Source organism: Loxodonta africana, chromosome 16 (genome assembly GCF_030014295.1).
Source record: "Loxodonta africana isolate mLoxAfr1 chromosome 16, mLoxAfr1.hap2, whole genome shotgun sequence".
NCBI classification, from domain to species: domain Eukaryota; kingdom Metazoa; phylum Chordata; class Mammalia; order Proboscidea; family Elephantidae; genus Loxodonta; species Loxodonta africana.
This window is the reverse complement of record NC_087357.1, coordinates 68,130,544-68,146,773: the sequence shown is the minus strand read 5'-3', so window position 1 is coordinate 68,146,773 and position 16,230 is coordinate 68,130,544. Positions and strand designations below refer to the sequence as shown.

General features: G+C 37.9%; 1 protein-coding gene across 1 annotated transcript in view; it reads left to right on the top strand.

Annotated features, from left to right (window-relative positions):
- PPA1 (inorganic pyrophosphatase 1) overlaps window positions 1-16,230 on the top strand; it is a 31,351-nt gene that overhangs the window by 1,550 nt on the left and 13,571 nt on the right. The window contains exons 2-5 of the mRNA XM_003409311.4: window positions 3,231-3,289; window positions 11,388-11,441; window positions 12,307-12,426; window positions 15,366-15,452. Of these exons, the coding sequence (XP_003409359.1) occupies window positions 3,231-3,289; window positions 11,388-11,441; window positions 12,307-12,426; window positions 15,366-15,452 (320 nt within the window). The remainder of the gene's footprint in view (window positions 1-3,230; window positions 3,290-11,387; window positions 11,442-12,306; window positions 12,427-15,365; window positions 15,453-16,230) is intronic.

The following is a 16,230-nucleotide window of genomic DNA, read 5'->3' as shown; positions in this document are numbered from 1 at the left end:
ACAGCAAGTCTTTTTCTTATTTTTATTTTACTTTAGATGCAGGTTTACCGAACTAGCTTCTCATTAAACAATACACATACTGTTTTGTGACATTGGCTAACAACCTCATGACAGGTCCACACTTTCCCTTCTCAACCTTAGTTTCCCCATTACCAGCTTTGCTGTCGCCTCCTGCCTTCCAGTCCCTGCACCCGGGCTGGTGTGGCCCTTTAGTCTCTTTTTGTTTAATGGGCCTGTCCAATCTTTGGCTGAAGGGTGAACCTCAGGAGTGGCTTCATTACTGAGTTGATAGGGTGTCTGGGGGCCATATTCTCAGAGTTTCTCCAGTCTCTGTCAGGACAGCAAGTCTGGTCTTCTGTTTTGAGTTAGAATTTTGTTCTACCTTTTTCTCCAGGGACCCTCTATTGTGATCCCTGTCAGAGCAGTCGGTGGTGGTAGCTGGGCACCATCTAGTTATACTGGACTCAGTCTAGTGGAGGCTGTGGTAGATGTGGTCCATTAGTCCTTTGGGCTAATCTTTCTCTTGTGTCTTTAGTTTTCGTCATTATTCCTTGCTCCCGAAGGGGTGAGACCACTGGAGTATCCTAGATGGCTGCTCATAGGCTTTTAAGACCCCAGACACTACTTACCACAGTAGAATGTAGAACATTTTCTTAATAAACTCTGTAATGCCAATTGAGCTACTAGATGTTTCCCGAGACCACAGTCTCCACAACCCTCAGCCCAGCAGTTCAGTCCCTCAGGGAGTTTGGGTGTATCCATGGAGCTTCCATGATCTTGCCTTGTACAAGTTGTGCTGACTCCTCCAGTATTGTGTACACTTATCTATTGTCTATTTAGTGTTTTTCTATTCCTACACCTCCCCTCCCTTTTAACTATCAAAGGTTGTTTCTTTTTGTGTATAAACCTTTTCATGAGTTTTTACAGTAGTGGCCTTATACAATTTTTGTCCTTTTGTGATTCACTTATTTCGCGTAGCATAATGCCCTCCAGATTCATCCATGTTACGAGATGCTTCACAGATTCATTGTCGGTTCTTTATCATTGTGTAATACTGCATTGTGTATATGTACCACACTTTGTTTATCCATTCACCTGTTGATGGGGAACTAGGTTGTTTGCTTCCTTTTGCTTTTGTGAACAATGCTGCAGTGGACATTGGTGTGCATATGTCTATTCATGTGACGACTCTTATTTTTCTAGGATATATTTCTAGGAGTGGGAATGCTGGATCATATGGTATTTCCATTTCTAGCTTCCTAAGGAAGCGCCATATCATTTTCCAAAATGGTTATATCTTTTTGGATTCCCGCCAGCAGTGCATAAGAGTTCTCCCTGCAGCCTCTCCAACATTTATTATTTCCTGCTTTTTTGATTTGTGTCAGTAATGGGGGTGGTGGGTGAGATTTTGATTTGCATTTCTCTAATGACTTTTTTGTGATGGCAACCCGTTGGCCATGTCTTTGGTGAAGTGTCTGTTCATTTCCTTTGCCCATTTTTTAATTGGATTACTTGTCTTTTTGTTGTAGAGGTATTGGATTTTCTTGTAGATTTTAGAGATTAGACCTTTGTCTGATTCGTAATAGCTAATTTTTTCCCCAGTCTATAGGATCTCTTTTAACTCTTTTGGTGAAGTCTTTTGATGAGCGTAAATGTTTAATTTTTAGAAGATCCCAGTTATCTAGCTTATCTTCTAGAGTTTGTGTGTTGTTGGTTATGGTTTGTATCCTGTTAATGCTGTGTATTAGGGCCTCTAATGTTGATCCTATTTTTTCTCCTATGAACTCCATAGTTTTTGGCTTTATATTCAGGTCTTCTATCCATTTTGCATTAGTTTTTGTATGTGGCATGAGGTATGGGTCCTGTGTCAAATTTTTGTAGATGAACATCCCATTTCACCAGCACCGTTTGTTAAAAAGACTGTCTTTTCCCCATTTGATGGACTTTGGGCCCTTGTCAAAGACAGGTTACCGTAGGTGGATGGATTTACCTCTGGGTTCTCAATTCTGTTCCATTGGTCAATGTATCTGTAGTTGTTCCAGCACGAGGCTGTTTTTGACTACCGTAGCTGTATAGTAGGTTCTGAGCTGACAGCGAGTAATTGATGGCCATTAATGGGAGACCAAAGCCACTCCTTGACTTTGGCAGTGGCTAAAGTAACTGTTTTTATCAAATGAACTCTGTAAAACCAAAAAAAAAAAAACCAAACCCATGGCCAAGGAGTTGATTCCGACTCATAGCAACCCTATAGGACAGAGTAGAACTGCCCCATAGTTTCCAAGAAGCACCTGGTGGATTTGAACTGCTTACCTTTTGGTTAGCAGCTGTAGTACTTAACCACTACACCACCAAAGTTTCCTTGGAACTCTTTGGAATTTAACAAATACCAATAATTAGCACCAGTTATATAATTATGTGATTTTTTTTTTTTTTTTTTTTTTTTTTAAGGTTTGTTTTTTGTTGTTTTAGTCCTTAGGTTTCTTAGCATTTTTCCCAATAGGAGAAGTAAGATTTTGTTACCTCTATAATGTACATTTGCCATCTTCTTTACATCTGGTAATGAGTTGGACCACGAAGTCAAAATTGGTTCTGAAGGGACCTTATGGGATTGGAGATGCTCCTTGTTCAGCTTTTCCTGTTCCACTATGGTTTTGAAATTAGAAGGGCTGCAGTGTGGACTTGGCCTTTAGATTTCCTGAAGAAAAGTGAGGAAGTTTTAAACTTACTTCTTTGAATATGGTAGTTAGGTTTGTAGAATATAGACATGACCTGTGAAAGTGTTGTTGCAACTTGATTATCTTTAAGAAAAATCATAATCTAAGATGGCTCTGTCTTCCTGGGACATCACCGAAAGCAACACAGTTTATAATTTAGGACATTGGTCCCCTCTTTTCTCACTAAGTAGTTCATAATAGTTCTGTACACTGCGAACTGATGTAAGATTAATATAACACAATGTGATCATCTTTTGTGTACCAGGCACTGCTAGGCTCTGGGGATACAAAGATTTGTAAGTCGGTCTCTGCCCTCATTATAGGGGTAAGTACTTGTGAGATGCTTAAGGAGCACACAGGATGAGAGCTCAACCCAGCCTTAAAGGGAGGTCAGGAAATGTGGAGTATACAGCCAGTTTTTCTGGTGTGGGAATAAAATCTTAGTATAAAAATGTACTTCACGCACCTGGAAATATAATTAACCACAGTAATAATATTTTCTAATTTATTTTACAGAAAACGAAAAAGGACAGTACATATCTCCATTTCATGATATTCCAATTTATGCCAAGAAGGTAAGGCATCATGGTCTTTTGGACACTCTCTTTACCTAGTTCAGTTAGCTCCACTTAGGGATTTTTCTATATGTATCTTAACGAGTGTTTTAAAGGCCTCGTCATGCTGTGAGTTAAAGATGCATTGATTAAATAAGAAGGCAGTCTTAAAACCAGATTATTCAGTTTAAAAAGCAGCTATAAATAGGGGACGGTGTAGAGGAATAGAAGTAAAATGTTTTTAAGCTGTCTGGTTGAGAAAAAAAGTCACATTGGTCTTTTCTTGTATGTGTTTTTAGAACTAAAATCTTAGATTTCATTAAGATCCAAAAAACAAACCCTTTGCCATTGAGTCCAATTCCCACTCATAGTGACCCTGTAAAACTGCCCCATTGGGTTTCCAAGGCTATAAATCTTTATGGAAGCAGGGTCTCCAAGGCTGTGAATCTTCACAGAAGCAGACTGCTACATCTTTGTCCCACAGAGTGCCTGTTGACCTTTCAGTTAGTAGCCGAGCACTAAAGAGTTCTTTAAAAAAAGCATATAGCTTTTTTAGCGTCCTTCCTAATGGGAAAATTGTACTGTATTTAGGAACTGACCCAAGGACATATGTTTAATTCGTTTTTACGTATTTAAAAAATGGTTTCATTCAGTCAGGAAGCTTGATTCACAGTGCGTGCAAAGTTTTTCCAGCCGTAAAAGCTACATACGTTTTTGACGTTCCTTAGCTGGGTGCCGGTACATAATGCACGTGAACATCACATTCCAGGGCACGTCCAGGATAGTACTGAAGATGAAATTTTATCCTTGTACGTGCTGAGTCTTACTACGTTCCTGGGCTTGACTATGAGATAGAAGTAGGCAGATCCGTTTTATATCTACCAGGAAGTTTGCTGCAGTTTGTGCTGACACCTGGACGTTGGCAGAGAATCCAGCCTGTGTGTTGCTTCAGAGGAGCCTGCCTGAGCTGGATTCCATCTGGAGGCAGTGGTGTCAACAGCCCAAGGCCAATTACGTGCCACAGATACAGGAGGGACCTCTCATTGGCATGTGTACTCTTGTGGGATTCTCAAAGTTGCATTTATTCAGAAACTCTAATTTGTTACATCTGCTTTCCTGGGAGTTGGTATAAACTGCAGGATCCTTCCCCTCCTCTTGAATTGCCATCATTTGATTGGTTTGAATTGTCTGTTTGTTGTCTAATAGTATGTATTTCAAAATATTTTACAGTAACACCTCAAACTATTTTAAGTAATGAAGAGGTCTGAAATGATGAGCCTAAGTTTATTGGTCGTACCTTGGCATACAGACCTGCTAAAAAAAGAAAGCATTTTCTTGATATATAGCTGTTTTGGGGAGTTCAAAACTGATTGGACAATATTCTAGTCCAGGACCAGAATGATGATAGCAGTGTGGTGCCTAATCTTACTGCTGCTCCAAACTACCCCGAAATAGGAAACAGGTTATACGTTGGTGTTGTGTAAAACTCACCGAGATGACTCTGTGGCACTGCGAAGCCTTATTTGGACTGATTTTTGCCTGTAATCCGGGATTACTCTGTTGAAGACTTTGGCTTTCTACCACCCTGTGCTGGCTTTGAGTCCCTGGGTAGCGTAAATGGTTGATGCACTTGGCCGCTAATCAAAAGCTTGGTGGTTTAAGTCTACCCCGAGGTGCCTCGGAAGAAAGGCCTGGTGATCTACTTCCTAAAAATCAGCCATTGAAAACCTTACGTGACACAGTTCTACTCTGACACGCACGGGGTCGCCATTAGTTGGAATTGACTCGATGGCCACTGGGCTGACTTGAAAGCACAAGCTTTTGAGATAACTGTGGGTCCCACCAGTGGTGCAGGCCTCAGCAAACCACAGCACTTCTGACTGCTGCATGAGAAGCAGGAAAAGGTTCTTCTGTTTTTAAGGAAGTTTGGTATGTACCAAACATAAACAAAAGTGTGGTAGACAGAAATTCTTTTGGATGATAGCCTAAATAAAAGATCTGATTAATTCAGTTGGTTACAGAAGAGTGTGAGATATGTATTTTAATTCCAGTGTGATTAAGTTTACATAAATACATTTTTGTATGTATGGCCATAGACTTTATCCCTCACATGATCAGTCGTCTGAGGGATGATAATGAGAGAATGTCATTACCAAGTGAGAATGTACCTTGAACATAGAATAAATGTTCAAGAGCTTATATCCTCCTCCACGTTAGGACCTTTGAATGTGGACAGTGTTTGTTTTGGTATCTGCCCTTAGATAATACATCCAACCAGATTTAGAAATTCTTGTGACTGATGTATCCTGCTTGGATTATTTCCAGATCCACTGGGTACAACAAGCCAAAAGCAAGCACTCCCTGGAATTTTTTAAAAATTGTACGGATTACCTTTGTTCTAGGTCTATTTGAGACCAAATATAGAAGCACCTATAGCTCAGACTGTCTTCTGACATAGAGCTTCTGAGGTACTGGAAATTTTTAAAATCCAGAACATGGTTAGCATAAGCGGCGTGAGACACCAGGTAGATGAAAGCATTACCTAACTCTTAAAGTGCTCAAGTATCACGACATGATGTTTTCACTTACAAGTTTGATATTTGTCTGTTCATGTTAAAAACTAGCTTTGACGATGTAGGCTTCTGTTTGTTTTACAGATGACTGTGGGAAGCATGTGTAAATATGGGACTCTCCTAAAAGAAAGTCCTTTTCTCTCCTAAAAGAAAGTCAAGCTTCTAATCAAATAGATTGATGCTCCAGAAACTTAACAGATTATTTTCTGCAGCTATGTATTTTCTTCAGTTTTTATTTTATTTTATTGTACTTTAGATGTGCAAATTCATTTCTCTATAAACAGTTAATACACATATTGGTTTGTGACATTGGTCCCCAACTCCATGACATGTCAACACTCTTACCTTCTCAAACTTGGGTTGCCCATTACTAGCTTTCCTGTCCCCTCCTGCCTTTTCGTCCTTATCCCTAGGCTGGCGTGCCCATTATTCTCATTTTGTTTTATGGGCCTGTCTAATCTTTGGCTGGAAACTCTGGTGGTGTGGTGGTTAAGAGCTATGCCTGCTAACCAAAATGTCGGCAGTTTGAATCCACCAGGCACTCCATGGAAACTCTCCGGGGCAGTTCTACTCAGTTCCATAGGGTCGCTGTGAGTCGGAATCGACTAGACAGCAGCGGGTTTGGTTTTTTTTTTGTTGTTAATCTTTGGCTGAAGGGTGAACCTCAGGAGTGATTTCAGTACTGAGTTAAAAGGGTGTCCGGGGAGCATACTCTCAGGGTTTAACTTTTTTAGATACCTCACGGTGCCTGAATCTTTTAGAAAAGCTATACTACTTAAGTGGATGCTTTTCAGATCGCTTACTTCCATATGGGGTTTGCTTTGTTTTGAATCTTCTATTTCTTTTTATAGATAGTTCAATAAATGGAAGTTTTAAAAATCCCACAGAATTAATAATATAAAGACTATCTTCCCCAATTTTCTGTGTATAGAATGTTTGAGTTTTCTGAATTTTTTTTCTTTATCATTTGGTTTGGTGCTTTCCAAACCAAAGTTATAATTGGGAACATAGATAAAAACTGATTAACAACAAAAGATAATGTTGTGATATTACATATGCAGCCACAATGCCTGGTTTATAGTAAAATCACAATACACAGTAACCAAAAAAACTAAAAATAGGATGATGTTGACCACAATGTCTAGTTATTTCTGCAGCCTTTTAAAACTATTTTGTAAAGATCACTGAACTAGGATTAAGAAATTTTAGTCCTAGTTTGCTACTAACTGGCTTTGTGACATTGAGCTAGTTACTGGATTAAGCCCTGTTGGTCTTTGTTGTTGTTGTGTGTTGTCAAGTTGATTCCGAGAAGAAAATCCTTTCTGCCACCACTGATTTTCTTCAAATTTTATTGCAAAACAGAAAAATAAAAGAAAGGGATGGTGAGAATAGAGGTTTTTTGTTTTTTTTTTTTAAATTTCTTTGTAAGCCTGGTTATTTACTTGGTTTCTCAGGTTATCTAGAGAAGCACCTGGTAGGTCAACTTGAAAATGCTAATTTAAACCACTTACGTGATTCTGCAATACTGCACATCATGTTTACTGGGCTTCAGGTCCCATGTTGGAAACAGATCACCAATCAGAAGGTGTTCATAAGCCTCCCAATAAAGACACGTTTACTGTGCTACTAAGATTTCAGAGATTGGATGTAATTAAATTGAAAGTACCGTAGCTTATTCACCAGACTACTGGCTTTTCCTACAAGAACACTAACCAGTTTGGAGATGAGACCTATAGTCACTGTAAAACAAAACAAAAAAAAACCCAAACCTGTTGCTGTTGAGTCAATTCCAACTCATAGCGACTATATAGGATAGAGGAGAACTGCCCCATAAGGTTTTCAAGGAGCGGCTGATGGCTTCGAACTGCTGACCTTTTGGTTAGTAGCTGAATGCTTAACCACTGCACCACCAAGGCACCATACTATGATATTCCCAGTTAAGCCTATGCTAAGTTTTTTTTTTTGAGATATAGGTCATATTTCTTCTCTTTAAAACAATTTTTTGTTTAATGGAATGATATAATTTAGACTTGTTAAATTCCCAATTTCCTTTGAATCTGAACATCTTTAACACTCTTGACTGCCTGATGAAATGATTGGAAATCTGGGAAGTGAGACCAACTGTTAGGTTCTGACTTTGGGAAATCAGAGCTAAAGCCTTTTCCCCTGCCACCCACAGGCTTATGAAAATCGTGCCTCTAGGGATGCTAACCTCTTTCTTCCTTTCTCTAAAACTGTGAACAGGGAGCTCAAGGCTTTGATGCTAGAGCAAGGATTTGAGATCCAAGTCATGGTAGAAGTGGAGAACAGGTTTGAAAAATTCTGACAATATCATTAAGACAACAAATCCAGGATTGAAGAAAGTAATAGTTGAAACCAGTTGAGATTAAAGAAAGAAGGTGTGAATTTGTACTTCCTGGTGGTGTTTCTTAAAATCTTGTCTCAGCATTTTTAAGTGCATAAACCCTGGGAGTATTAGAGTATGTAATGTTTTCGCAGTAAAAGTTTTATAGCAATGAAGTAATTGATTGAATTTTTCATGTCAGTTGCCCTGAAAATCCAATGTGTCACTGTTCACCTAGTGGCAACTCCCTAAACTGTAGCCATGGTGTCTTGGAAGAAGTAAACTGTTCTCAAACACTTTTTTTTCTTTAGTAAACTCTTCTTCAGTAATAAGTCCTGCTAAAGGAAGTCTGAGGAACCTCCTTTTTTTTACATCAAAATATTTGAAAACATCCTCTTATGATAGTAATTGATGGGGGAAAAAATAAGTAAAAAATACAAATTCATAGTTTTTAGAAAAAGTACAGCAATTTGAAAATGTGCCAAACATCTATTTTATAGACAAGTCACCCCCAGGGGTTTATGGACCCCAAGCTGTAGCCTGAAGCCTCCCAGCTGAAAGTACCTGGTTTGGAAATTCAACTCTGAAGGAGTTAAAAGAAGATTTAATTTGTTCAGTGCTAGTCTTCAGGCCTAGAAAAGTATCTGGTTCATAGTGGGTGGGCTTAACAAATACTTGTTGAAAACGTGAATAAATTAGCTCCGCAGCCCTGGCCGGCTATCTCCACAGCCCTGGCCGGCTACCAGCGGTTGCTGTCGATCATTTCTGACTCACGGCGTCCCCGTGTGTGTCAGAGGAGGCTGTGCTCCACAGAGTTTTCAGGGCTAATTTTTGATAGTAGATTGATACCAGACCTTTCTTCCAAGGCACCTCTGGGTAGACGCCACCTCCAACCTTTCAGTTAGTAGCTGAGCATTTTAACTGTCTGCACTACCCAGCCACTCGCCTTGCAGGGTACTCTGCTATTTTTGGCGTAGCTAATTTCTAAACAGCAAACCTTCAGGCTTTTGGAGATCTTTTCACAGTAAAATTAGCTTACCATTTTCTGAAAGATGTTTTTTCCCTGTTATTTTTGCCTCTCATTAGTTATATAGATTTGTAATATTAAATAATGTTGTTAGGAGGATCTATGGACCCCTGGTAGTACAGTGGTTAAGGCTGCTAACCAAAAGGTCGGCAGTTGGAATCTACCAGGCGCTCCTTGGAAACTCTATGGGGCAGTTCTACTCTGTCCTATAGGGTCTCTATGAGTCGGAATCAACTTGAGGTCAAGGGGTTTTTTGGTGAGACTCTCTAGGAAACCCTGGTGGCATAGTGGTTAAGAGTTCCGGCTGCTTAACCAAAACGTTGGCAGTTCGAATCCACCAGGCGCTCCTTGGTAAACCCTATAGGGCAGTTCTACTCTGTCCTGTAGGGAATCCACTCAACCGCAGCGGGTTTGGTTTTGGTGTTGCAGATATTTACTTTGACGTAGTAACAGCGCCATCTTGTGAACTTTTAGGATATTACTGCTGAAAACTTTTCAAGCCTTGACCTGTTCTTGTATCATAGACACACAAATCTTTTTAATACCTGAGAAGTGGTACTAGATAGACACAGTTCTTGAAAATTTATAGTGGGTAGAATGATATTTAATCAGAGACTGGATCTGAGGTTTCCTAGCCATGAACATTTTCTAAACCGTCCTGTTATCTCTTCAAAGGTACAGAGCGTTTTCTTCAGTCTTGGGTTTAAGTAGTACGACTATTCTTTGTCATTTTTATGTTGCATCAAATAGGCATCAGGAGACTTGGGATGGAAACTCATTGAATGCTTTAGTCTCTCTCGGTTTGACCAAGAACTGAAATAAGTGACAGCAGTTTTATACTCTTGATTCTAAACCTGTGTAGCTTTTCTGCTTGGTTAAAAGTAGCAGCAAGGCAATTATTGGTGTGAATCCTTTGCCTTATTCCCTTGTGTCTTATCAGCCTCTGTTTTTTGATACAAAGTAGAGATAATGCTAAAAACTTACATAGCTAAGCAATTTTCATTTTAAATCAACTTTTTTAAATACATATTTTTATAAAGGAGTAATTGCTTATTTAGCTTCATTTGTGGAAACCCTGGTGGTGCAGTGGTTAAGTGCCCTGGCTGCTAACCAAAGAAGTCAGCAGGTCGAATCTGCCAGGCGCTCCTGGGAAACTCTATGGGGCAGTTCTACTCTGTCCTGTAGGGTCGCTATGATTCAGAATTGACTTGACGGCACTGGGTTTGGTGTTTTTTTTTTTTTTTTTTGGTGCCCTTTATAGAAGGCTATAAACTGAAAAACTGTATTTAAAGTTTTATTCCTTGGTAAAAATAATATTCCGATCTTATTTAAAGCTCAGTTTTCATTAGAAAATGTATCTTATTATTTGACTCCAGTGTGCAAAATAAGATGACAAAATGTGACTTTTTCCTGTGTTTTTAAGCAGTAAGCATCTGGGAATTTTCACCTATGAATGTATCATCCACTTTAAAGTGGTCAATTTAGGTTGTAAACGAATTACAATAGAACTGCCATTTGGTTGAAATCTTTTTGGGACATATGTTCTTTTATCTTCAGTGTCAAACTTTGTATCTTTTTTAGGAGGGCTTGATTTTTAAAAATAGCCAAACCTGGAGAATTATGTGGGTAATTGGGCCGATGAGTTTTGTTTGAGACTAAAACTAAAGTATGACAAAGTAATTAGGCTGATTTGGGGGTTGTCTTATAAACTGCCTCTGAAATAGAACCCCCAACACCATTTTTAAGTAATTGCAGTATCACTCAATGAATAGCCTTTGGTGATGATTGCTTTGAAGATGAGATACAAGCTCTGCTTGCTTTAAAACAAGTTACTTTCCTTTATGGAAATACCCTTTCCACCCCCCCCCCCAATATTTTATTGTGAAAATTTTAAAACATACAGAAAAGTTAAAAGAATTTACAGTGAATACCTATACACCTACCCCTTTGAATCTGTAATTAATATTTGGCTATATTTGTTTTATTATATACCCTCCATCCATCAGTCTATCTTATTTTTTGAAGGATTCTGTTGAAAGTCCATTAACTTTAAAAATCTATCCAAAATTTTGGTACAACGAACGGTTTAAGCTTTGGCAGAAACAGAGTGTGCTCACTGAGATAAGACAACAGATGAGCTCCTGTGACCATCTCACCTTCTCTTTGTTTTTCCAGGATGTGTTCCACATGGTAGTTGAAGTACCACGATGGTCTAATGCAAAAATGGAGGTAATATTTTGCCTTATGTTGATAGTGAAACTTAGCACATCAGTTTTGTTCAAGCCATGCTGATTTACACTGATTTAAACATCTAAACTCTAAGGTTACCCTTTGTCTAGTCCTATTTATTTTACAGTTGTATTTCTCATTACCTACCTGTCTACGCTCTGTGCTACAGCTCCCCTCAGCCACTTACTGTTTGCAAATATGCCACAGACTTTCCTTCCCCGCCCCTTTGCTCCCGACATTCCCACAGCCTAGGAATTACCTTTTCCTCCCGTCATGTTCTGTCAGTCATTGACTTAGTCACCCCAGCACAAGTAATCTCATTGGAATTTCTGTTGCACTTTGTTAGTATCCTCCTAATGACTCGTAACACATTTGGCTTTTTGTTACAGGTATTTATTACATGTTTTATATCACTTAATTAAGCTTTTTGACAGTAACCACATTTTGCATGTAATAAACACAAAAAATACTTGAGTATTTTTAAATGCTTTAAAGGAAAGCTGAAATTGGAGAACACTTATTTTGCCCTTTTAATACAGCCTTCTAATTTCTCAAATGTTAGGACTCATTCCAGCTGATTTGAGTTTTTACTTTGTGGAGTTGATAAATGTTATTTTTCCCTTCTTGATAGTTCTTGTATACCTCAAGTAAGCTTTTCACTCAATGGCAGATTATGAAGTAACTTTTAAATTATAATCTAAAGTATATCATTAAAATTTTAGATTCAAATTATAAAAAGCTAGGAGTAAAATATACCATTAAAGTGGAATTAGTGGGCATGCAAACCCTAATTCACCTCCCCAAATTCTTACCTGGATAGTATTGCACAGCCAGATAGATGACAGTTTGAAATTTTTAATTTCAGATTGCTACAAAGGACCCTTTAAACCCAATTAAACAAGATGTGAAAAAAGGAAAACTCCGCTATGTTGCAAATTTGTTCCCTTATAAAGGATACATCTGGAACTATGGTGCCATCCCTCAGGTATGTCTCCCTGCAATTGCTGAAAGTGGACTTTTAGCTTACCGCGAATTAACTTGCTGCTCTTAGCTAAAGAGATTTAAACACCTTCAGAAAGCTTTTGTCAGAGTAGATTTTACAGTTAACGTAAGGGGTAATCAACCAATTGCAATACTTTATTGAATCACTTATTTTCAAGATAAACTGAAAGGTAAATATATAATGTTTAATTTCAGATTTGAAAGTTTATTTTTTATGAAATATTTATTTTTCTGTATGGACTGATTGTAAATTATATAAAATCTTTCTTTACATATTGAGTCTAGTAAGTAGAGATAGTGTAGGGTAGTCATTAGAGCACTGATGTTTGACACCAGACAAACCAGGGTTCAAATCCCAAGTGTTCCACTTCCTACCTTAGCTAACTTGTCTCAGTTTCCTCCTTCCTGAGACAGGGATATTAAAAGCACTTAGCTCATGTGGTTACTGTGAGGAATAAAGCACCTAGTATCTGGCACGTGTGAGGAGCCCTGGTGGCGCAGTGATTGAGCGCTACAGCTGCTAGCCTAAAGGTCTGCAGTTTGAATCTACCAGCTGCTCCTTGGAAACCTTATGGGGCAGTTCTGCTCTGTCCTCTAGGGTCACTATGAGTCAAAATTGACTTGATGGCAGTGGAATCGGGCACATGTAAATTCTCCTAGCTCTTGACTTTTATGTTTAAGAGTCTTGATTCCTGTTTTGAGTCAATCTCTTCGTAGTAGAGTAATGATAAGATTCTGTTTTCCTAAACAGTCAACTCTTGGCGGGGGGGAAACATCTTGTTTACCAGTTTTTCCCCATTACAATGCCGGTATGTAATAGGTTCTTATTGAGTATTAGAATGAAGAGTCACTAGGACGACTCCTGCTATGAGCAAATGAGATTCTGGTTTGACGAGGCTAATGCTGTGGCACTTAAGATTTTTACATGTAATATGCCATTTAGATTTTCCCTGCTGATTCTGAGAAATGATTTGTTTTTATTAACCATTAAGTCTATTAAATAGAATCCGCTGTGAAACTGTATGTTACTAGAGTACAGGCCAAACTCATCTAACTTGTTAGGTAATCGCAAAGTTGCTTGCATTAATTATAGAACTTCAACTTACACTTTAATTGATTTAATATTATGCCTGGAAATACTGTCCCTTTTGGGAAAGATGGCTGAAGTACTTATTCTTCTGTGGGTTGGATTTTGCATTCTTAATGTTGGTTTTGTTGAATCCAGTCTTCCTTTGTCCCCTTTCACTTTTATCTTTCAGTCTTTGCTCCAGCTAAGTAGGCAGACAAATCCAAGTACTGTGTTCTCGTTGGGGGAAAAAAGAACCAAAGCAACATTTTAAACATGACTTTCTGGCAGGCACGGGCTGTCTTTTTTGTGAGATGCTCTTCAAGGATTCTGTCTTGCAATTTAGCCAGGAAAGAAAGCCAGCAGCTTAAAGCTCCAGTAAATCCTGATGAAGTTTTTCCGTCTCGATGTCCAGTCAAAGTGATGACACTTTTACCTTCAAAACACTTCATTTTCCTTTCAGTCTAACTGCCTACCTACTTATGCTTTGGACATTTGTGTTGAAGAAAATCTAGTTAGAATATAGTCAGTACCTAGAAGAGTTAATCAAAAAAACATCTTTCTTCTAATCTATTTTTAAAGTAAATATTTTGATCTGTATTTCTTTGTGATTACACGTTGGTTATTAGGTGATTCTTTTGAATAGGATTATTGTCATTTTTAAAGGTTAAATTTAGTTTAAAAAAGACATCCCATAAAATGGGAGATAATGTTTGAAAATTATATACTTGATAAAGATCTAATATCCAGAACACATACAGAAGTCCTATAACGTAACAGCAAAAAGAGTAACAACCTAATTTTAAAATGGGCAAGGGATTTAAATAGACATTTTTCCAAAGAAGATATACGATGGACAATAAGCATATGAAACGATACTCAACATCATTAGTCATTAGAGAAATGCAAGTCAAAACCATGACATGCCACTTCACATCTTTTAGGGTGGTTGTTATCAAAAAATAGGACATGGCAAGTATTGACGAGGATGTGGAAAAATTGGAACACCTGTGCATCGCTGGCGGGAAATGTAACACGGTGCAGCCGCTGTGGAGAACAGTTTGGTGGCTCCTCAAACGGTTAAACGGAATTGCCACGTAACCTGGCATTTCTACTCCTAAATATATACCCCAAAGAATTGAAACAGGTGTTCAAATAGATGCTTGTACATGAATGGTCAAGCAACATTATTCATAATAGCCAAAAGGTGGAACTGACCCAAGGGTCTATCAACAGATGAATGGATAAAGGAAATTATATATATATATATATATATATATATATATATATATATATATATATATATATATATAAAATGGAATCCTGCTCAGCCATGAAAGGAAAGACTGATGTATGCCTCAACATGGGTGAACCTTGAAAACATTATGTTAAGTGAAAGAAGCCAGACACAAAATCAACTATCGTATGACCCCATTTATGTGAAATACTTAGAATAGGCAGATTAATAGAGACAAAAAGTAGATCAGTTGTTATCAGGTCCTGATAAAAATTTCGGAAATAGCTGGTGGTGATGGTTGTAGAACATTGTAAATGTAATTAATGCCACTGAGTTATACAACTAGAAATTGTTAAAATGGAAACTTATATGTTGAATATTTTTACTGCAATAAAAAAATTTAGTGTAGCATTACATGTATAATAGGGGGTCTAGGATGTGATTGAAATTACTGTATGTAAGCTAAGATCCTTAGTGAATCAAGAATTTTTTTTAAATGAGAAAAAAAAACCCTGAAGATTCACATTTTTACAGAAAGACTAATGGGATATTCTCTTTTAGTGTCAACATGATGCACTTTGTCAGTAGTAATGGTATACTCTGGCCGTTATTTTTTTAGACTTGGGAGGACCCGGGACACAATGACGGACACACTGGCTGTTGTGGCGACAATGACCCAATTGATGTGTGTGAAATTGGAAGCAAGGTAATGAAATCTGAAATTTTTTTTTCTTCCCTGTTGAGGCGATATGTGTGAAACATACAAAGTTTATACTTTTAAAAATATTGTGAATAAAGTACGTGAGTATTAGTGAAAATAAGGGTATCTTTTTGGGTGATAAAAGCTTTCATTTCATTCTTAGCATTTGTATGTTATAATTTGTACATTTAATCCAAGTCTAGAAAAAAATGTGTACATATGTGTGTATGAATGTACTCCTATGTAGGGGAAGCGGTCGTGTTCTGCATTACTTTGAAAGACACAGAACTAGTCAATAGGCTGAAGGATACCAAGGGGTAAATTTCATCTCCATACAAAGCAAACCTTGTCTAATGATTTGGAGTGATCAATGAATTGACCCAAGCCAAATGACCCCGAGTGTTGGAGATTATGGTAGAGATTCCTTGACCAAGAAGGGTTGCTCTAAGGTTCTGGTTATAATAATGTTTCCTTACAGCCTTTCTCAGGCTCAGAGAAATAGCTAACAATTGAAAAGAAAGTTGTCATGCAATGTTTTAAGACATTAAGTTTTAAAGTCATATGTATGACTTAGTGGCTGCTTTAAAAGGTAAAGAAGCCACGTTAATATATGTATTTGAAACAAATTAAATATTATTCTTTGCACGATCATAGTGTAAAAGACATGAATTACTCTAAATTATATCAGTGGTTTTCTTATGACCTATAAATAATAAGGGATACCTCTTTTCAACTGTATCAAGGTTGATTAGGGATTTACTCATTTAGCCTTTTAACAGTTACT